This window comes from Cottoperca gobio, chromosome 1 (genome assembly GCF_900634415.1).
Source record: "Cottoperca gobio chromosome 1, fCotGob3.1, whole genome shotgun sequence".
Classification (NCBI taxonomy): Eukaryota; Metazoa; Chordata; class Actinopteri; order Perciformes; family Bovichtidae; genus Cottoperca; species Cottoperca gobio.
Window position 1 is genome coordinate 19,452,562 of NC_041355.1, and position 23,208 is coordinate 19,475,769.

The 23,208-nt window shown below is 41.8% G+C and overlaps 1 protein-coding gene across 1 annotated transcript in view; it reads left to right on the top strand.

Annotated features, from left to right (window-relative positions):
- Positions 1–23,208, top strand: part of rgs12b (regulator of G protein signaling 12b) — a 53,399-nt gene that overhangs the window by 9,778 nt on the left and 20,413 nt on the right. Inside the window, 1 exon segment of the mRNA XM_029432952.1 lies at positions 19,678–19,699. Coding sequence (XP_029288812.1) covers positions 19,678–19,699 — 22 coding nt within the window.

Genomic DNA, 23,208 nt, shown 5'->3' on the forward strand with positions numbered 1-23,208 from the left:
ATCCATACATTTAGGTGTGAAAGTATACTGTTACCAGGGGCGGTATGTCCACACTGTTGAAATAATTATACTTAAGCTCTCCTTTTAGCTGCAAGAAATGACCTGTTAGCCAGTCATTTGAGAGCCATGAGTTTTGCAATAACAATATGCCTATTTAGTAGAACGTTTTATAAAAGAGAAAGTCTTCAGTGGCTGATGCAGTACTCAGGCATGAGCGATGCAATAGGCTGCTGTCATGGCTACCACTGTAAATGCCCTTGAGACAAGGCCTAACTTTGCACAAGGTTATATTCATCCGAATTGTGTTCAAGATGAATATACCGTATATGGAATTACGCTTTCAGCATCTATTTTTGCAGCTTTCCATCTTAAAGTGAGTTGACTAGCCACAGGATAATACTGTACATTCAAGTGTGTGTGAGTGTGCGTGTGCGTGTGTGCACAAGTCATAACTGTAGTTTTGGTGCTAAGATAGAGATCAGAAGAAAGCTAAATGTTTCCGCCGTTTAGGGGCTACTGAGGCACCGTGGGATAAGCCCAGATAAGCCCATCCCACATCGCTGTCGCTTTAGTAGTGATTTTATTTTTTAAATATACATTTTTGCCATTTTTCCTTTATTGCACAGCACAGTAGCGAGAGACAGGATGCATGGGGGGAAATGGAGCAAGACTAGGATTTACATGCTACAAAAGTCCCTGGCTGGATTCAAACTGGAGACGTCATGTCTTAATCTTATGGGCCAAAAACTATTTTGAAGCTGCTGTGTATAGTTTTTATGAGAAAAATCTTCTGATTCAATCAAATCCCCCCCAAAGAGAAAATCAATTTGCAGATCACTTGGTGCCTCAAATCAAATCAACTTTCCTGCCAACAAATTCCCATGGATGGAGCCTAATTTAGTAGGAAATACGGTTATCTATTCATAAAGTTATTGGAGAGGGGTTTGTACTGCACTGCTGTGCTAATGTCCGTGTTGTACTTTCACTCCAAATGTTAACGAGGCACTTAAAGCCACCCTACGAAACACATTTCACAATGTATCTTTCGTACAATTCTATTCATTGTGTTTTTTCATGACAGCCATAATTACACAAATGATTCGTCATCAGGTGGTGACATCGGAAGCATCAGTGCAGCTTTGCAGATATTTGAATTGCCCACCATTGTGTGTGTTTCATACAAGGGTAGATCTTTCTCTGTGCCAGTGCCAGACCAGGGCTTCTCTCTTCTTTTCTCCTCTTCCCCCCCCCCCCCCCCCCTTCCATTCTACCTTTTTCTTCCGGTCGTTAGGCCTTTTTCTCTTGCTGCTTATGTGGTAATGTCCACAAACAGAGAGAGCTTTGTGTTGTGAGAGGGGGGAGGAGAGAGATCGGTGTGTGTGTGTGTGTGTGTGTGTGTGTGTGTGTGTGTGTGTGTGTGTGTGTGTGTGTGTGTGTGTGTGTTCTGGTGGTGGGGGGGGTAATGGGGTTCGAAGTGTTAGTCTGCACTTCTAATGAGCTCTGATGAGCAACAAGCTGACATTCCCCTCGTTAGTGAGGCCTCAACACAAAAGCACAGAGTATATAGACACACACATACACACGCACACAGGAAAAGCCACACATGCACATACACAAACAAGATGCAACCCTGAGTCGGTAACACACAAACACATTAATGCACATGAGCATGATTATAGTATAATTGCACACACAGTTCTCAGCCTTCTTGTTAGCAGTTCCACTGGAGCTTCTTCAGCAGCTTTCAGACATCATGCTGTAGCTGAAGTGTGTGTGATTCCTAGTACAGTTTTATCTTCCTATGAACATGGTGTAGTGTTTATACCAAAGACAATTTTCCTGCCTCAGCCGGACAAAAATGTTTCTTCTATTCTATGCATATGTCTGCCAGAGCTTGAGGCTTGCAGCTTGTCTTGTGATGAGTCTGATTGTAGAGCTTAACCAATTTACACTCGCACACGAACAAGCAAACAGACAGACAATGTCTTATGACATTGGGGAAGGAAGTCAGGCTGTGGCTCTCCTCCAGCTTTGTGTGTCTGGATTTCATTTGTCTAATGAACTTCTCTGCCATATCATTTTTCCAGTGTCGTATATGCATGCAGGCCAAGGGACACTGTAAAAAACATACATGCGTAATTTTTTTTGAAAGTACTAATGTTTAAAACCCCAGAAATCTATTTTAAACACCACTGTCACATGCAGCTGACTTATTTAACCATTTCAAAGTTCACTCACACAAACAATTATCAAGTGGTGCTCCTGGTTGTGCTCTGAACATAAAGGTGATGGGTCCCACCTGCGTAAGCTGTTTACTAAATAAGGTTGACAAATGAGAACAGGCAGAGATAATCATTCAGAGGTTGAAGGCTCAAATATAAGTGCCAAACAATGCACTCAATACGCTGATTGCTGCTGTTTCCTACATGAGCTGCAACATAATGAGCTCAAGTGTTAGTGGGATGATTCCAACCAAGATGTGTAACCCGTGAGGGCAGTGTTCTCTGCGTTTAATATTTAAAATGCTAATTATATCAAACACAATTTTGGATACCATGCAGTGTTTCTCCTATCATTGTCTTGGAGGGGCGATGGACCCCCCCATCGGAACCCCGCGCCCCCCCTGAAATTCAAGGTGTTTTTTCTTTCAAAAAAATTTCTTTCTGGATTTCTTTTTTTTTTATATTCACAACTCACTTTTCACATTGAACAGTTGCTGTTCTATTAAATAAAGTAAACGCTCATGTTATTTATCTAATTTATGTGCACGTTTCAGTGTTTACAGCGTTGCTTTGCACATTCACTTTTCCGCTGTTTTGCAAAGGGCGGAGCTTCACACACACACACACACACACACACACACACACACACACACACACACACACTTACAGTCAGAGACAGAGTGTAGGAAAGGAGGGGAGGGAACTACAAATAACACCTCACCTCGCGCAGAACATAAATCTTTTGAACTATAAATTATAGACTAATACTTAAAATTGATAATCATGAAAGGAGTGCTGCTAAAAGAAGAAAGGTGTGAAATCCATTCCACTAAAGATCTACAGCTTTGTACTTTCTGTGATTGCAGATGTTTTTCAATTTTTTGTTGGGCATAACATTACAAAATCTTTGTTTTTACTCGCCAGGACTTCCTAACTTAGCTATATTCCAGACTTTGTACAGTAGATGTGACCCCGTGTGTGTGCTTATGTTTTTATGTGTGCCTGTTTTTGCCTATCTGCGTGCTTGACTTTTCCAAAAGTTAATTGATTTGAAGCCTTAATCTTAGCTTCTTCTCCACACACCGAGACAAATGCATCTTATTTGGTGAAAACTCTTAACTGATCACACACAAGCATGCATATTAATTTTAAGATGAAAATACGGACCCATGAATCACCCAAAAATCACACAGGGCCATGAATATACATTGCTATGCCTCTATCATGATTGACAGGTTGCTCTGGTAGTGAGTTGTCAATCACAATGTAGCCACGCCCTAAAGCATACCCTGCTATACATGGAATCTGAGTTTCGGGCTTCCGGTGGAATCGCAATGCATGCTGGGGTGGCAAGACTAGAAAAGTGAGCACCAACTCCACAAGCGCCGCCATATTGGATTTATTCTCTAAGTGTTTACATTTTACTTAGCTTATTCTTCAAGCGTTTTTACATTGTATTTGGCTAGTTTTTAGTGTGTAAGCATCGCTCTTCTAGTTATGGGATTTGGACACCGGAATTGTGTGGTGAAAGGATGTTTGAGCAGTGGGAGAAAGCTACATAAATGGGCAGAATCTCATTGTGAGCTTCACGATTGCAAAAATTGCGACTGCAAGCTTATTCTTCAAGCGTGTTGTAAACAAACCTACTACTCTACAATGAGTTCTGAACTCCTTTCTTATGATGAGGTTCAGATGTGGAAACTCGAAGCTTTGAAAGTATTTTGCCGCAAGCGGAATTTAAAGGCTTCGGTAACAAAACTGGAGCTTATTGCCAGGGTGTTTGCTGCATCAGAGATGGGCATTGAGGAGCAACCAACAGCTAACGAAAGACTTTCAATCACAGAAAAAGAACAGACTAAGCTTTTGGTTATGCCGAGTGGCGTTTCAGTGCCTGATCCCTTGACATTGCAGGATGGCTGGGTCAATGAAAACAACAGCATGACTTCTTGGCCGCCGATATACCTCAGCAATATAACATTATTTTTAATGTCTGACCACCCAGGGAACCATGTCGAGTTTCATAAACAAACTTTGAATGAATACAAAGAAGGCAAAGCATTTAGACTGTTTGACTCTGGCTGGTTGAAACAAATATCTTTCAATCCTCTCGCAGATTCTGAGTTTTGCTTTTTGAAAGCAAAATGTTCTCATTCAATGAAAGTTTCCCATACGCCACATTCGGCATGGATCTGCGCAGTCAAGAAAACTGGCGATATCATAAGTGCTTATTGCAGTTGTGTTGCAGGGTAAGCTATTATAAATATATACCTAACTTGTGTTTGTTAATTATTATACAACTCAATATATAGAAAGTACATTTGTCAATATATAAATCAAGTAGATCGACTACATACCCCAGGTCGAGTTCAGGATCAGGGAATTCATTTGTTGGTTTTCTTTGCATGAAATGCTCACTGCAAATCTGCCAAGATTTCTTGGGCTCCCAAGACTTCCCATTGTAATCCTGTGTCTTTACAGCTTTGGTCCATGCTAGCCTTCTGTCTTTGTTCTTTAGTGCTGTTGGAAATGGAAATAGTTCGAACGGGGGCTTGCAGTCGCAATTTTTGCAATCGTGAAGCTCACAATGAGATTCTGCCCATTTATGTAGCTTTCTCCCACTGTTTGAACATCCTTTCACCACACAATGTCGGTGTCCAAATCCCATAACTAGAAGAGCGATGCTTACACACTAAAAACTAGCCAAATACAATGTAAACACGTAGAGAAGAAATCCAATATGGCGGCGCTTGTGGAGTTGGTGCTCACTTTTCTAGTCTTGCCACCCCAGAATGCATTGCGATTCCACCGGAAGCCCGAAACTGCGATTCCATGTATATCTATTGAGACCATTATTTACAAAATGAACATCTTGCTGTATTAAAAAGACTTGAAACTAGCGATTGAGAACATAAACTCATTAAGAAAATGAGGTAAAGATTCAAGTGAGAGGTTGGGTCATTTTCTCATAGACTTCTATACAATCTGACTTGTTTTTGCAACCAGTGGAGCATTTCTGCTGGGCATTAGAGATAATGTAAGTTTAAGGCAAGTTTAAGGCACTTCTGCGTGGGCCAAGTGTTTATATCCTGTCTGATATACTTTTTACACACAGCATGTTTCAATGATGCAAACTATATAGTGCTGGGATGGGCTCCTGTTCCACGATAAGCCTGGACTGGAATAAGTGAAATAGAGACAAGAATGAACTTTGTCTGCAGCTGTCCAGAGCTCCGCCATTAGTATGTGAAAACAGGACCTAAATATATTTTGCGAGTACTCCACAACAACTCAGCTGTTTCAAAGGGACATTCTGATGAGCCATATTGTGGCAAACAGTGTTTTTCTGTGGGTTGACATTGACAGCGGTTGTCTCCTGAGCCGAGGTGTGTGTGTGTGTGTGTGTGTGTGTGTGTGTGTGTGTGTGTGTGTGTGTGTGTGTGGTGTTAGTGTGAGTACCTCTGCTGTGTGTCAAGGCATGTTGAGGAATGCAACAACTTCTTAGTTCAGTTGTACACAGCCTAATCATCACCACAGATATCAATCCTTTCTGTCAACTCTGTTTTCTCGACATATTTCTTTCTGTCTTCCTGTCGTCTCTCAATTCTTCAGAATAAATCATTGCTCAGTACACACACTTCTCCATGTTTTGCCTCTTTTGCTCTCCCCCTCTCCACCCGTCGTGAATGTCAGTTTACTCTGCGTGCTCCAGACATGCATGGGGCATACTAAGCAGATGACAGAAGAGCACTGATTGTGTGTGTGTGTGTGTGTGTGTGTGTGTGTGTGTGTGTGTGTGTGTGTGTCTGTGTCTGTGTCTGTGTGTGTGTGTGTGTGTGTGTGTGTGTGTGTGTGTGTGTGTGTGTGTGTGTGTGTTTTCCTAATGGAAAAGGGGTCTCCCTCTGTAGCCGTGCCTCCACATTTGTCTGAGTGTGTGTATGCGGGTGTCTCTCTGCCCACAGCAGTGTGGGTGGAATAGAAATGATATGAGGGTGGGTGGAAAAAGCAGAGAAAGAGGAGGGGGGGAGCAGAGAGGCAGGGTGAGGGAGAGAGATAGAGAGGGAGGAGGAGGGGGGATGACAGAGAGAGCGAGAGGGAAAGGGAATCTAGCGACATTCTGTAGCTGTTTGGACATTTGAAAGCCAACAAGCTTTGCCGCTTCGTCGCTCTGCGCGCACACACACACATACACACACATACACACACATTCAACAGCTGATGACAATGTGTACTGAAGGAAACTCTCACATGCAGCGCTGAGGATTACTTGTCTCTTTCTTCATGGAGCAGCAAACTTTGAGCGTTGAATCTGAAACGGTCGCTGATCCAGTGAGTAAACGAGCTGTGTGTGCACGTGTGTGTGAGTGTGTGTGTGTGTGTGTGTGCGTGGGAATTTATGTAGGTGTGCGTTTGCTCGCCCTGCAGTTGATGCAGCGTATATTTGATCCCAGTGATGACTCCCTTGCTTCTGTCACATATTGCGTGCAGATTGTGTTACAAAACCGTGACTGTGTCTTGCTTGAGGAAATGATAGTACAGAAATAGTAGAAGAATAAATAATACAAATGGATTTCTTGTCTGCTTGAATTTAAATCCTTATCAAACTCTTGCTGCATATAGCGAAGATGTATAAACCTCTTTTAACTGTTTAAATGTCAGTGTTTCTTGTGGAAATGTCAGTTCATGCTAATCAACCAGTCAGCCAATTCATATTCATTTAGGTTAAAAATGAATTAAATGCTCCGAAACTTTAGTTGCGAGGCCCTATCTGTGGAATGACAGATCATGTGACCTGTGCCGGCCAATCATCAGTATCTTTTTTAGCTCTGTTGAGTTAAAGGGAAACCTGTTGATTCTTGGTTCAGTCTATTGGATCAGTTTAATTGTATAAATTGTATTTGTTTTCGTTCCATGGGTGTTAAAGAGTATGTTTTTGAAGATGTTGGTGTTAATGTGAGCTTCTGTTGAGTTGTCACCATGCCAAGTAGTTAGTATTAGGAGTGGGGGGGCGGGGGGGAAATCAATATTTTGCGTGGAAATATTGTATCGATACACAGACTCCAAGTATGGATCTTTTATTATATACATTTTTATTATTGAAATCGCAAATGATCACCAAACCTTTTGGTAACAATTGCTTTTCAGTCCCCTAGACGGTGCTGTTTTCTGCTGAGGTCGGTGGGATTGGCAGGAAGTTAGTAGAAACACAGATGGAGGCATCAGAGAAATAAATGTGGCAAAAATGTTATCATATTATAAATAGATGTTGACCAACTGCATAGTTTGCAGTTTAAAAAAGGTAATAAGTTCATATATATCGCAATAGCTGTAACACAATACTATCTTTATTAAAATCTCAAATCGTATTGTGGTACCTCTGGTTAGTATAAAGGATAATTGTGTTGTAAAAATACTAATAAATAACTGACAACATCTATGTATAAAGTGCTAACATAGATACTAGTGTATACAATGAGGGGATTTTATCCAAAATATTGTGCTTATGTATTCGTGTGTGTGTGTGTGTGTGTGTGTGTGTGTGTGTGTGTGTGTGTGTGTGTGTGTGTGTGTGTGTGTGTGTGTGTGTGTGTGTGTGTGTGTGTGTGTGTGTGTGTGTGTGTGTGTGTGTGTGCAATTTTGAGTAAGAGGGTTTTGACACTTTGGTGGAAAGCAGCACAGGACTGCATTTCACTAAACACAGCAGTGAGAAAAGAGCAGAGTGATTCCTCTGAACACACACACACACACACACACACACACACACACACACACACACAGACATACAAAACTCATTCACATACCGAAAAGTAAAAAAAGCACACAATCAGATTCTCAAAGATAAGAACCTGTACACACATTTCTTCTTCTATGTGTGTGTATTCTCACAGTGTGTGTGTGTGTGTGTGTGTGTGTGTGTGTGTGTGTGTGTGTGTGTGTGTGTGTGTGTGTGTGTGTGTGTGTGTGTGTGTGTGTGTGTGTGTGTGTGTGTGTGTGTGTGTGTGTGTGTGTGTGTGTGTTCCTCGTGATATCCCCTGGGAGCACAGTATATTAGGGATGGAAAATCAGATGATGAGACGGAATCAACGCTGTACATGAAACACCTCAGGAGGCCAAGAGTCACAGCACTCGCTGCTCCAATTTTCAAATAAACACAAGTGTTTCTTTTTATTTTCATCAAGTGCCAGATGGGTGCAGTTTACCACATCAGCACAATCAAACAGGGTCATGTGATAAGTCAGCCGCATGGCTGGTATTAAATTGACTCGTAGACAAAAAAGGAGGAGCATCTTGAGGCTGTATTTGCTGTAGCTGTTAATCAAACATCCTGTCTGTCAGTCTGTGTTGGGGAAAGTCTATGTTCCTCTTTACTGCTGCACTTATCCTCGTCGGCATGACTCATCATCTATTTCAAGATTTTCCCTCCTTTGTTTTGCATAATTTTGCAGTGTTTGTGACTGTAAATCATTTAAAAACAGTTGAATATCAAGTAGCTGTGTGTGTCATCTTTAAGGCAGATCTGTCACTAGTTATGACACAATATGCACAGAGAGGTCAGATAGTCACTGCCTGAGTTGCGCCAAGTGCAAACACCGCACATCTGTATCAAGTGTTTCTGTTATTTTGGCCACCACATGTATGTTGACTTTTTAAAAAATATATAATTACATTTGTGTGTGTATGTTGTTGCCAGTTAGGTCTATTCTTAGCCCCATTAGCGATTAATGCTAACACACAGTATGGATCACGGATAAGGCTGTTCAGGCTTACTCATCATTGAGTCACCGTCTCACATTGAATGGTGGTACTGTCGCAGTAAAAGAAAACCATCTGAAGAAACTTTAAGTTTTTTCCTGCTCTGCTCTATTCAGTGTCTCACCTCCGTCGTGGCAGCAGAGGGCAGTGTTGAGTTTTCTTGAATGTTCATGTTTGTGTGCAAGACAGAGAAAAAGAGAAGCTGTGAGCTAAAGAACTATTGTGAGCAGAAACAATATGGTTATTTGACAGAGATGGTGTTCATGTATTGTTGTCCACCTGTTGATTCCTCCTGTTTAGCTTTAACTTGTCTCGTTCAAGTGCTTAATTTAAGATCTTAATTCCACTTCCTTCTATTTATTACCCTAAAATCTTCTGAACTTTTAAAATGTTCCTCAATGTGATAATGATTTGCAAAAGGGAAAAAGTAAATGCATATGCAGGGGTAAGGCAAGATAACGAAGGTATTGGAGGGTTGGGCAACATGCTGATATCAGAACCGGAATAAAGTTTATCGCCAAGTAGGTTTTCTATTACCAGGAATTTGCCTTGTTACAAACTTGTTACAGAAGTAGAAATGTACTCCCAAAGACCTTTTGATATGTGTAGTGCATGTTAAAAGTGTGTCAGTTTCTGTGTGTAGCCCTGTTGTGTTACTGTCATCTGATATCTGCAGAGGAGAAGATTTCTCTTTATGTTGAACTGCCCTTAGACACACACACAAAGGAAACGGAGCTGCTTGGCGAGACCACAGGAATTAGGCTAAAAAGAGAGAGAGAGAGATATGACAAATCTCTTCTCCTCTCATCTCTTCCTTTCCCCATCAGGATGTGGATTAGCCTCCTTAAACTTTGTCAAATCCCTCTTATCCTGCATGATGCCCGGTACTTCTCTCTTTCCCTCCGCTGACAGATTTGTTTTGGACTGAACTCAGCCCAGGTTACTCGTGCACCACTCATAGTTCTTCCTGGCCTGTCAAAGATGTGTGAAAGACCAGTGAGCTGTTCTAAAATGAAGAACCTACGGTTAGAGGGTGGATTCACTTAAGATTAGAGATTCTTATCTTTTAAGATTCAGAATTGATTCACAAATTCCGAAAAACGCACTTCACGCATTAGTGAGTTGTAAGTTGTTGAAAAATCACACAAAGTACCAGTTTGTCATTTATTTTTTTATTTCTGAGAGATAAAAAGGCAGCTCACCTAAGTCGACCAATTCTAGTTATGTAAACAGAAGCATTTCAATTGTTTGTGTAACTTGAACTTGTTATTCTTGAAGTCACTGCGAATTAAGGTTAGGCATTGAGAAATACTTAAAACCTTTATAGTAAAATATATAACCTTGTCAAATATAAAAACATCATAATCTTATAAAGATTTACCTAAGGTTTACTGGAGTCTGAGGTGTATTTGATATAAGTAGCTGAACCAGGCAAACTTGATAGTTTTACAAATTAGAGGTCCATTAGACGTCCTCTTTAGTGTTAGAAGCCTTGGTAATTAGGGCTTTGGCAGCACCTTCTGTGTGTGTGTGTGTGTGTGTGTGTGTGTGTGTGTGTGTGTGTGTGTGTGTGTGTGTGAGAGTGTGTGGTGTCAGTGGGGGGGGGGCTTAGTGCTGGAGCCATCCCTGAAGTTGCTATGATACAGGGACGTGGAAGGTCAATGTTAACTTTAACAACAATATGGTGCTGCATTTTGAGCTCTCTTGCCTCAAATGGAGCTTGTGGTGCTGAAAAGAGGGCAAAAAAAAGTCCTGTTTTGGGCCAATAGTCTTTAAAGTGGCACTTTCTCATTATAAATAATGGAGTAAAAACTATAGTGGCCATAGCTCTTAATGTGTTCTGGTTTTCTTATGTTTTTAGAGGGTGCAGCTGAGCCCTTTGATGATTTTGAGTCCTACGGGTGGTGCCACATCTTACGAGGCATGGGTCTCTAAATAAACAGAGACACAATGCAAAGACAAAAGACATATTTCAGTAACTGGACAGTTTTATATGCAATTGAACAACATTTAAAGTAACCACAGCCTCAGAGTCTGGCAGTCATACAAGTCCAGTTCAGAGAGTGAAGGCGAGTGGAAACACTCATAAACACTTGTGGTTTGTAAGGAAGACCATGCATCATGTATAAAACAATACAATGAAAATGTTTTACTTCATGAACTGAAATAGAGTATTTGTAATTGAATATCCACAAACACATAAACACACTCGTACTACTTGCTACTCTCTTGTGGACCGGGTCAAACAGACATGTTTTACTATCACTGCAGTACACACCAGTGAGTCATCACAGATGGAGACAGTGACATCAAACAGACAGACTGTGGACGTAAAGGTGTAACAGAAACTCTTACTCTACCAAAACAGGAAATTAGGGGGAGCTAGGCTCAAGGACATATTCTGCACAAATTCAATTGCAGCCTTGGTTTTGTGTGCGTGAGAGAGAGTGTGTGCATGTGCTGAAGAAGGCTGCTCTGTCCTGTGAAGTGCCTTTGTTCGCTTCAGTTGACCTTTTAACAAACCTGCAGACATTTCCTCAATCTCTTCTTCCTCTTAATACATTAAGCAAAATGTATTTCTTAAACCAATACAAAACATGCAACACAGTTTAGTTTTTTTGGATCATACTGTACCTAAACCTGCCTAACTGTGATTTGAACAGGGAGGAGTAGAAGGAGGGTGGAGAGATGAGGGCTGTGCTGCAGCGTGATTGGCAGGCCGACCTTTGTTCCCTCCCCTTCTGCTGCCTGATGGGGGCGTGTCACTATGGAAACGGAGCCGAGTATGCGTGTGTGTGTGTGTGCGTGTGTGTGTGTATCTTTGAGAGAATGGAACTTCCTAGTCAGTCTGTCAGTTAAGTGTGTGGAGGAGTGTGTGAGAAATAGAGGGAGACGTATATGATGTAGTAAGAGAGAAATACTGCAGTTTATCTACTTAAGCAGCAGATAGTTGAGGCTAACACTTAGGTGTGTGTCTGTGTGCGTGTGACAGACGTGCTAAGGCATGGTTCCATCCTACTCAGCTGTCTGCACACTTTTTTTGCCCTAAATAGCTCCCGAAGAAGCTATGTCAGCGCACGTGTGTATGAGTGTGACTGGTTTCTTTTGTGTGTAAGTGTGAGATATGTAGATTAAGAAAGTCAGTGGGTTTCCTCCTGTGTGACAGGAGGGCAGGATGAGCCTGAGGAAGAGGCTCTCCTTCAAGCGAGTCTGGAACTTCAATACAGTGAGTAGTATACACGCACACACACTTACTGTACAAGAGGTCTGCACAGAAAGAGAAGCCATAGTTTTATTTATAGCAGGAGGAAGTGAATGGAAAGAGTGACTCACATTTATTTCAATAAGTCTATAGAAGAAAACTTGGCTAATGCTGGATTCAAAATATTCAAACTTTCTCTCATTTATAAATCAAAGTTGTTTTATTAATAACAAACCAAAGTCTGGCTGTAAAGCTGCCAACGTGCCACGAGTGGAAAAACATTCAGCTGCACTTCTCACAACTTTGCACCGCTGCCTTTGGTTTTCCTTTCAGCACATTGATGACAAAACTCAGTGAAGGATAGAAGAGAGAGAGCAAAGGGGAGCAAGACCGCCATACAGTGTCACTGCATCCCAGTGTTGTTCAGCTCACTACAAGTGAGAAAGACGGGGACAGATGGAGGAAAGAGCAAAGTACACAGGGCGAAAGAGGAATCCATTACCTTCAGATGGAAACACGGGGATGGGAGGCGTATATAGAAAGACACATGGAGAAGATTGAAGACAAAGCAGAGGGAGAGGACAGGGGGCTCTTGGGGAAAGAAACAAAAAAAAAAGATTAAATGAATACGTCTGGTGTTTTTAAGAAAGAAGGCACGTGGTGGCGGCGGGCTGGGAAAGTGTGTGTAAATGTAAAGTGAGAGAAAGACTAACAAGAGACGGCTGTGGGCTGTTTCCCTTCCTCTCAAAGCCAGATGTGTTTTGGGCCAAAGTGGGAGATAGAAAGGAAGAGAGAGGAAGAGAAACAGAGGTAGAGACAGGTCCAGAGATTGAGACAAATGGAAGCAAAGACAGAAAGAGTTTCTCTTTTTTTGTCATGTGGATTGTAGATTTAGCCTCAAAGGCTTATCTTGTGTGTGTATGTGTAAAAGAAAGTGAGAAAGAAACCAGCTGCATAACAATGGAAAGGTGTGCTGAGGACCTAACTGCTTGTGAATTTCTCTTAATTCAGCGTGAGGACTGGCAGCTGTGAGTGTGTTCAGACATTTGATCAGATTGTATTTGGTTAACGTCCTGCACCCTCCTCTGTCTGCGTGCGTTAAAGGCACAGAGCCAAGTAAAACAAACATTTATCACCGGCTCAGCCTCTGAGTCACATCTCCTGTGTGGCTCCATTGTAGGAAAACAAACATTATCTGCATTCCTTCCTTTCATAGAAAGTGGATATTGATTCCTGAATGCATCGTGGGGATTTCGGGCTCTTATCCCAGAATTCCAGAGATGGTCACAGAGGATTTCACTTTGGAATAAAAAAGGTTTTGAAATGTTTGTGGGGACGTTGAGATGTTGAACACACATGCATCCATTGACAGAGAGTTTGCTGTATGTTTGTTTATTCATTGTTTTTGTCAGTTATGATTCTGAAAATCTTTTGAGGAAATGATTTAGATTTGTGCAAATCTGTCTTTTTGACATGGAAAGCATCATCGCACACGCGCACACCCTCATTTGACTTCTGGATCATTAACCTATTCCGCTTGTTTAGCTCATCCCATCCTCGAGGAGGGAAACTACGTTAAAGCTATAAGCGCTTTCCTGGTTTCCAGCCCTGGCAGTGTGACTCTGGTCTTCTCAATGGCAGCCACTATTCACCTCATATTCAAAAGTAAACATGCAGGCACGCACACATTGAGACTGTTGGTGCAACAGCTTCCTCCTCAGCTGGAAGCGTGTGTCTGTGTGTGTTCGCGTGCGTGCAGTCGGGGGAAATCTGTGTTGTGAATTCTAAGCCACCTTTTAAGGACAGTATGAGTGTGTCGGTTGTTAAGTTACAGGCCTCATGTAGTAATGCCAGTGTTTACGTGCACATGAGTAGAAAGGAGATGTGTTCAGTGTTCTTCCATATTTCAGTCTCTTCGAGTCTTCTCATTCCTTACCAAAGGTGGCAGTTACAGCTCCAGTGTTGGAGCCAGGAATAGGTGGTACAAACACTGTTGTCTTTGTGTGTATCCCAGAAAGACAGTTACTCACCCCGTTAAGTATTACTGGCTGCTCTGCGTCTCTTCCTATAAAACTGAACATCTTATTCCAGGAATCATCGTCCACCTAGACGCATGCACACGGACAGGGAACATTCATTCGGAAACTTGAGATTGTTTAAGGAGACTTTTATGGCCGTTAATATTATCATAACATTGAGAATGACCGGCTGTAAATTGTACTCTGTTTTGCCATAGTTTGAACCCGACGTCCAGGCTTCATAATAGATGATGTAAGCCAACCCTCTCCCGCTAGTCACAGCTAATAAAGCACTTGGGACCTGCACGCACAGTGACCAACCACTCCCTTCTCACACACACACACACACACACACACACACACACACACACACACCCACACACCCAACATGAGCAGGCATGTGGCTACAAGGTGGCATTTTACGTTCAGGGAGCTGAAAGCAGGATGTTGGTTTACAAGCATGTTGTGACAGGTACAAATAGTCGTGTTTTTAAACCTTACATAATCCAACAGGTTATTTTAATGCTACTGATCAACACAGTCATTATTACTAGGAAGGGAAAATAGGCCTGGATGTTGGATTCAGAGCAGTGTGTGTTGTGAAGACATGTGATTCAGCCGTCTTATCTTATGTTGAGGGTGTGAGAGAGTGTGTTCATTGTATGTCGGTCCACAACACTTCCACTGTATCACTGTTCACTTGTAGCACTTCTCAGAACAGTTCTTCACAGTCAAAGAAATGGGCTAATGGACCAGTTAGAAATAGGGCATCAGATGCAACTTCATTGAATATCTACCAACAAGTGCTGTAATGATTTGTCTATTGACATAAAATGAACACCAACTCATCATGACCAGCTTCTCATTCTGAGAATCTGCTGAATCTTTATAGTTAAAAAAACCTGACTATTGGTTTGGCAGAACAAACGATGTGACGCTGTCATCTTGGGCTTTTAGGAGTTGTAATGGACGGTTTTCACAATTTTAAAGACTAAACTATTTATTGGTGAATAAAAAATAATCAACAGTTTAATTGTTTTCCTTAAAAATAATTGTTACTTAAAGTCATATTTCCAATGACATTAGTTTTTTGGCATTGACAGTAATTCATTAATGTTCTACAATGTGTTTAGGACTGGCTTAGTGTGTTCAGACCAAACGCAAACAGGATTTTTAGCTCGCGATATTCCCGCAAATACCGCCGTTGGAGTGTTTTTTGGAGTATTTCACAGCTTACGAATATTGGCCCTGCCTATGGATGCATATTTTCAGAACTTATCATGTAGTCCTATGGCTTCGCTCACTTTTCTCCAAGCCCTCTCCTTTTTTGCTCTGTCTCTGTACAGTACTGACGTTAAGTCTATTCACGTCGCCCGACTACATTGTTTTTAATCGTTTGAGGTTCAACTGCCGCTCTTTTTAATCGCGCCATCTTTTTGCGCCCTCTTCTTCTGCAATGGTGTAATGGTATATCGGCTGCAGAATTGCCGCCACCTAATGCCTATCCCCATGAACCAACTCCTAATAATCCATAATGGTAGTGGTTGTAAACAAACATTTATTCGCATTCTCTTTTGCCGGTTTTTCTTGGATGGAAACCTTGCTTCAGACTGTTTAAATTAAAAAGCAAATACTTTGCTGACATTTTATTGATAAGAAGAAACCATTCGCTACAGCTCTGTTTGAATACACAAAATAACCTAACCACACGCACATTCTGAGGTTTTGCTTGGAACCGAGTCCTCCACATATGTGGCGACCGTAATCATGAGCATCGTGTGCTGCTGCGTCACTTTTTTCTGCTGATCGTATCAGTGCAGTTTCTGTATGATATATGGGACATAAAAGCCACATCAATATATGTGAACAATCAGCAGAAAACAACCACACACAATATTGGAGTTACTGCCAGTACTACTGAGGGAATGTAGAGCTCACTAAGTCTGAAAGCAAAGGAGGCTAAAAGTAGAATGCACTTCCTAACATACCTTGGGAGATATTATGATTCTCTATTATCAAGACTTTTCCAGCTTCTCTGTGGGCTTTGGGGAGAGAAGCTTGAGGAGGGAAAGTCTGGAAAACCCCAGTCTTTCCCTGTGGGCTGTCAGGAATGACCAGGATCTGCCAGGAGAAGGTGGGGGAACACCACTGGAACGACTGATGATTGAAGGAGGGAGGGAGTGAAAAAAAGAATAACTTGAGGGAAGAGTGGAAGGAGAGGTGGTAACGGGGGACAATGGAAGAAAGAGTGGAGGAAAAGAAGAAACAAAAGGACGGAGTTTGAAATGGGTTAGAGGAGCAGGGAGGAAAGGAGGGTAGAGGGGACTTGAGGCCTCGACTAGGGGCCAAACCACAGAGTGCGTCTGGAAGTGATCACAGCGGAGCTGAATGTGGAGGAGGGTGAACACACATATGCAGAAGAATGCACCCTACACACAAAAGACATCTCTAACAGATGTCGACCACATGCATACATATAAGCTACACGCCATATCAAATACCCAACATGTCTTAACACACATGAAACACTCCTATCAGAGAAGAATACACACTGTTGAAATGTGCGAGATGTGAAATGTGTGGGAGTCTGACCAGCGTAAGGATCAGGTAACCGGTTTATACTGGTGAGGTTTCTCATTCTCCTCTTGTCCTGTGTGATGCTTCGACCACAATCAGCCGCTATAAAGTCACATCAAATCTCTTTTCACACGCCAGTGCCAGCTTCTACTCTTCCAAGGACAGTCTGAAATAGCTAATCCCAGTGATTACGCTGGCAGTGCCATCTGGCCGGGACAATTTGGTTCAAGTGACGAAATGTCCCAAGATGCACATATGCTGCACCAGGGGGCTCGACTTATCGGGGGTCGTTTATACTTTATATTGAATCTGAAGCAGGATATAGCTGGATTTGTGTACGCAGCGAGAGAGTGTTTACATGCACTAAAAAAACATTTCTGGAAGAAAATCTGGTTATTGTGAGAAATCTGAGAGTGCATTTCATGCATTGTGGTAACCTGTAAAATCTGCATATTTATGAACCAGGAATGGATAATTCTCTGTGTACTGCTGCCAGACCACAGAGTGCCGTTTATTTCCTTTACAGCCTCCTGTTCAGCTGTGGAAACTGATTTATTGAGACTGCTTGAATCTTCTGTTCTTATTTTAGCGTCAGTTTCAGTTTTAGCCATTTCACTCCTGAAAATAATGATATTTTCTTTCAATACTCTTCCTGTGACAACTTGTCATGCATGTGTATAAACTGCATTAGCGATGCATTTAAGTACAGTATATACACATGTCTGGGGCGGTGCGATCCTCAGCTCCTCCTCTCCACATGTCGAAGTGTCCTTGGGCAAGATACCAAACACTAAATTGCTCCCGAAGGCTGTGCCATCAGTGTGTGAGAGTGTGGGAATGAGCATTAGATTAGATCCTGATGAGCCTCTGCCATCGGTGTGTAAATGTGTGTGTGAATGTGTGTGTGAATGGCTGGATGTTGACATGTAGTGTAAAAGCACTTTGTGAAGTCAGAAGACTAGAAAAACGTCCATTTACTATTTACCACGGCTGAGAAACAACTCTAATGCTTTACTTACACACTGTTTCTGTAAACTTCAGTAAATGACATTTAATAAATCAGGTTACTGCAGAAAGCTGACGGTAACTGGGTTTCTTAAAATCTTGTCCGGCAGCGGTTCAGTCAGTAGGGGCTTGGACTGTGAGCCGTAGGGTTGCTGGTTCAAGGAGTGTGACTGCTACTTGGAGAGGTCCCAGTTCACCTCCTGCCCTGCCGTGGTGCCCTTGAGCAAGCAAGGCACCGGACATCCCCCTTCCCCCCTCACTCCCATTACTCCCCGGGCGCTGTCCTATGAGCTGTGGCTCCTAGTACTAGACTCCTGGTACTAGGATGGGTTAAAAGCAGAGAACACATTTCACTGTGTGCTGTGTGCTCTGCATGTGTGACCATTAAAAAGAGGGTTTCATCCCTCCAAATCTTAAATCTTAAATCATGTCATTTTTCTGCGTGAAGTAAGTGTACTGGTTTCCCGTGCAGAGTGAGGGGATTTACTGAAGGTAGCAGCTGTGATCTCTGTATTAGTCTGCTTTCACTCTGCAGGTAAAGGCAGGTGTGGACATAATATCATGAACACCTGTGCAAATGCTGTTCAGTATTTAGATTAAATATAACATCAATATAATAACAAAAGGTTTAAATTATGATAAAACTCTTATTAAAGTAACACTTCACCCTCAAATTGAAAATGTGTAAATGAATTACTCACCCAGTGTTACTTTGTTTTTCTCGCATGTCTCCTCGGTGAACGAAGAATTAAAAAAAATACAATACATTTTTCTTCACAAATTCCAGATAGCATAGGGTGAGGAATTAATATGCAATCGGTCATTTTGGGGGTGAAGTTTTCCTTTTAATGGCTCGTTGGGGTCTTCTGCATTACAATTGCTAATGAGAATCATGATCACTCTATTAAATGTCAGTCAACATACAAACTGAGGAGAAACTACTTGATTTCACAAATATGAATTTGAAACGTTTCCAACTGATGACCAGAAAATAACCCCACAGAAACATCCAGTCATCCAGGAGACTCCCATGTGTCTCTGCTGAGTAATGATGGGATCGTTAAAATGCAAATGTGCCATTGCAAATACTTCCAGAACACAATGTGACCTCGTAGATACTCCAGAGCCTGCTTTCCATCATAGTGGAAAGATTAACAGCATCAAAAGATTTACAGTGTGGATTATTAATCCAGAGATCTGATGTGAGTTTTCTACTCCATCTTTGACAAACACTTTACTTTTTGTTTACCCTTCCTCCAGCATTTCTCTCTTCCCCCTTGTCTCTCCTTTTGCTCTCACAGAGCGTTTCAACTATGTTCCAGAGTCAGCTGCATTACTGATGTCTGTGTCGAATGATCTCATCCCAGCTCAGCATGTCTGGGATGAAAATCACTGCATTGTGTGTCTGTTTTTCTGTGTGCTGTGTTGTGTCTACGTTAGGAAAATAGGATATGACTCAAGGGATTTTGGTTTGAACGATGAGTCTGAATAGACATCTGTGGCTGAAAATGCGATTACATTAGATATGCAAGCAAAACATCACACATCACTGTGAAATCGGGGGTAGGTAGGCTGAAAGTTCCCCTTTTCTTCACCTCTTCACACATGAAGCCCCACCCCTCTGAGGAGGCTTTCTTGCAGAGCAAGCACAGCCAGTTCACAGATTATTCCACCCACACACAAGACAATGCGTGTGGGCGCTAACCTGACTGTGTCATGATGTGAAAAGCCTGTGTGTGATAATGAGCCAGGTCCTGTGAGAGTCAGTGTGTTTGTGTGTTTGTGTGTGCGTGCCTGGGCAGCTGCCTCTTGGCACTCACGTACTGTGTGAGCTTGTATGAATATATGTCATCTGTGTAATGAGGGAATCTCCTAATCCATGTCTTTCTGTGCTTTTTTACAGTCCACTGCAGTCTCTGATGGAGGTGAGTAGACACGTCTTTACAATATCTGACATTCTCAATGTCTCTCTTATTTTTCTCAGGATCTCTTATTGGCTTCCCTGGCTTCAGTGGTTGTGATCTACCTTAAGTAGCATTTAATGGGATGAAATAAACCTCTTATTGTGTTGGGCCCGTCGTCCTGTTCTGAAGTGTAGCAGGGTTATGGCTATGATTCTTTTTGGACACCTCCTTAATATCTGGCCGCTTCCACAAACAACAGACAGTCTGGTTCAACCTGCTCGACGTGTGCCCCACCTCTTCTGCTGAGGTTAAGCAGGCTGCAACATAAAGACAGTCGCACATTTGTAAACAATATCTGCACCTCAACAACTTGTTGTGGGGGATAGGACGTGAGATACGTAACATGATGCTGTTCAGACCCAAAATAAAAGTCTAAATTATTATTATCTTTTATTTAACCCATTAATTTATACCAGTGTGTTTGTGAAACAGCATTGGGAATTAAGGCTGCAACGACCAATTGTTTTCATTATCGAATAATCTGCAGATACTTTTTTCAATGAATCGATTATGAAATGTATCTGGAGAGACTTCAGATCCAAAGTCCAAAGTATATAAAGGTCCAAAGTATACTTTAGCACATGGATTAAAGGCAAACAACTAGATTTAAAGACGTTTCGACGTCAGGTGTGTCTTCAGAGTTGACTTCGTCCTTAGTCTATGAAATGTCAAAACAACTTTTTAAATGGCGCTCACAACTTCACAGAGCTTAACGTAACGTCTTCAAAGGTCTTGTTTTTTTACATGAAGTCCTAATGCCCACACATTTTTACAGAGAATATTGGAATTGTTTCACTATATCTACTTGCTAATTATTTTTCTGTCGATCAACTTATCGAATAAGCATTTCAGCTCTATTGGGAATTGAATAGTAGTTTTATTTGCATGTCGAACCGTCATTGTTTTTCAGTCTGTGTTGTCTCATCCTGCTGTGTTGTATTGTATTGGCCCTAATTAGAAGTAAACTGTCGGTGTGATGTCCTCAATTAACATGAGCCAACAATAACGAAAGCTCTCTGATTTGGTAGACTTCTAATGGTGCTTTAACGCCTCACATATGCACAATTTATGGCAGATGGGAGATAAAAGAGGAAGAGGAGGTGAGAAACGAGACAAAAGGAGTGCACGGCAGGTTTACAATCAGCGCCAATGTAGAAGTGTTTATAGCCACGTGTCTGTGGAAGAGATGTGTTGTTTGGACGTTCATGTGCATTTTCTGTGGAGAGCGTGATGGTAGAAGTAAACACTAGAGAAGAGGATCCCAGACACTTTATTCATTCTGCACACTGAGGTAATGAGTCGAGAAACTCATTAACTCAGTGAAGGTTAAATGATGAACGTTATCTTAGTTGTTCAAGGAATCCTGTTCCTTGCTAAAGTTGCTATAATATGCTCAATAGTGAGACAGGGAGTGCAGGGCAGGCTGTGTGTCCAGCGTGTACGCATGACATTAGTGTAATGAAGGTGAGACGTTATGTAGGTTACATTAGTGCACGACTCTACTGCCCACTGGCTGCTAACAGCTAAGTAGCTCCCCAGTGATAGTAACTTTAGTAACCGCATGAGAAGAAGCGCTCGGTTCAGTCATTTGCTAAGCGATGGCTATACATTCATCCATCCATGCAAGCCCTGTTTGAAAGGACCACTACTGTAGACCTGATGTTTGAATGAACACAAAACATAATGGTCCTTCCTTGGCCTGCAAATCTGAACAGGTAGTATGTGAGATTAGTTGCGGACAGACAGATTCTCACACACACATACCACCGATTGCTTATGCCTGGAAAAGATAATAATTTGTGAAAATAACATGTAATGCACTTCAAGCCTTTTCAAGACCAGAATAAGTTGACAGATATTCTACCTTGTTCCTTCAGTGTGTGTGTGTGTGTGTGTGTGTGTGTGTGTGTGTGTGTGGCTGCATGGGGGCTGCAGGCTTCATTAGTCTCAGTAGTGGCCTTCCTTTAACAAACTCCTCATCAATAGTGCAGTTGTGTTTGTGTGTGTGTGTGCACGATGTGCTTGTGTACTGGCCGTTTTTTGGTTCCGTCGTCCTTCTGCTCTGAATTATTTATCATCTTAAGGCCTTTGGGTGCTTGTATCACTTACCTGGAAGCTCACAGAGGTGTGTGTGTGTGTGTGTGGTGTGTGTGTGGTGTGTGTGTGTGTGTGTGTGTGTGTGTGTGTGTGTGTGTGTGTGTGTGTGGTCTCTCAGGTTGTCAGCCAGGTTGCTTCTCTCTCCCCTTCTTCTTCTTCTCTCACTGTTTTTCCTCTCACCGCGTTTTCTTCCCTGTGATGTTGTTAACTGTGTGTGTGTGCGTGTGTGAGAAAGTCTCGGACTCTGTGTTCCAACTGGTGTGTTTGAGTTTGAGGGGGCTCTGATAGGCTGAGTATGGATGGAGGGGCTTGGTTACCCCTCAGGATTCGCTACCTTCCCTGCTGGAACCACACGGGTTCCTATCAACTCTACCCAGGTGAGGACACAGCTGGGGCTTCAAGTGCTACTTTAACTAAAGGAAATGTAGATGTTATGCACCGAGGAGCAACACATCAGACATATTGACAGCAGATGATGTTGAGCATCAGTTTAGCTTTAAGAATTGCCCAGTTTAAAAGGAAACCCGACGATCACAAGATGCAAATGTTTTGTTTAATAACTGGTTTTATTTGAACTACCAGCTGCAGGGTTAGCCTGTCTGTACAAATGTGTAAGTGCAGCTGTTGTTGCGAGTCTGAATGGTGTTAAGTGTTGTACCTCTGCTCGGGTGTTTCTTTTCTCCATAGTCATTACAAGATGAAAGTGAATTGAGTGTTGGCTTTAGAAAGAATACAGCGTTAGGAGAAATACTGTCTGTGCTCCTAATACTAAGAATTCTGAGCTCACTGAGATCAGTCATTAACATTTTCTCAGTAACGTCTCTCCAAATGTAATTTTGCATGCTTGGCTAAATGTACCCTCTGTGAATTGTAGATATCTAAATGTACCAAAGTATTTACTAATCTTAAATAAAGCCCCTAAAAACTTGCTTTAAAAGCTTAAGTATATATCTATAACATTAAATATGCATTCACTCTTTGAATATTTCCATTTAATTCCAGTAATGAAGTCTCTTACGGTGTTTGTCAAACTCAAATTGGATTTCATTGATATTTTGCTGATTTGTATAAAGCATTTTACTTTCGCATTTGAAAGATTATTATTATTATTATTATTATTATTAATATCAACATTTTTATTTTGAAGAGGAAAATTTAGGAATATTTGAGCTCTTGTGCATTAATATGAAACAGAGTTTGAGACGCCTTTCTTATCCAGATACTATTGTGTCTGTCTGTGATAGAGCGGCAACATTGACCAGGATCAGTGGTTAAGACAATGCATTGATTAATGTTTGCCTCTCATTCACAGCAACAGATTGCCATTAATAACTCAAGCACGAGCCTTATGAGCTGTTTACTCTACAGTTTGA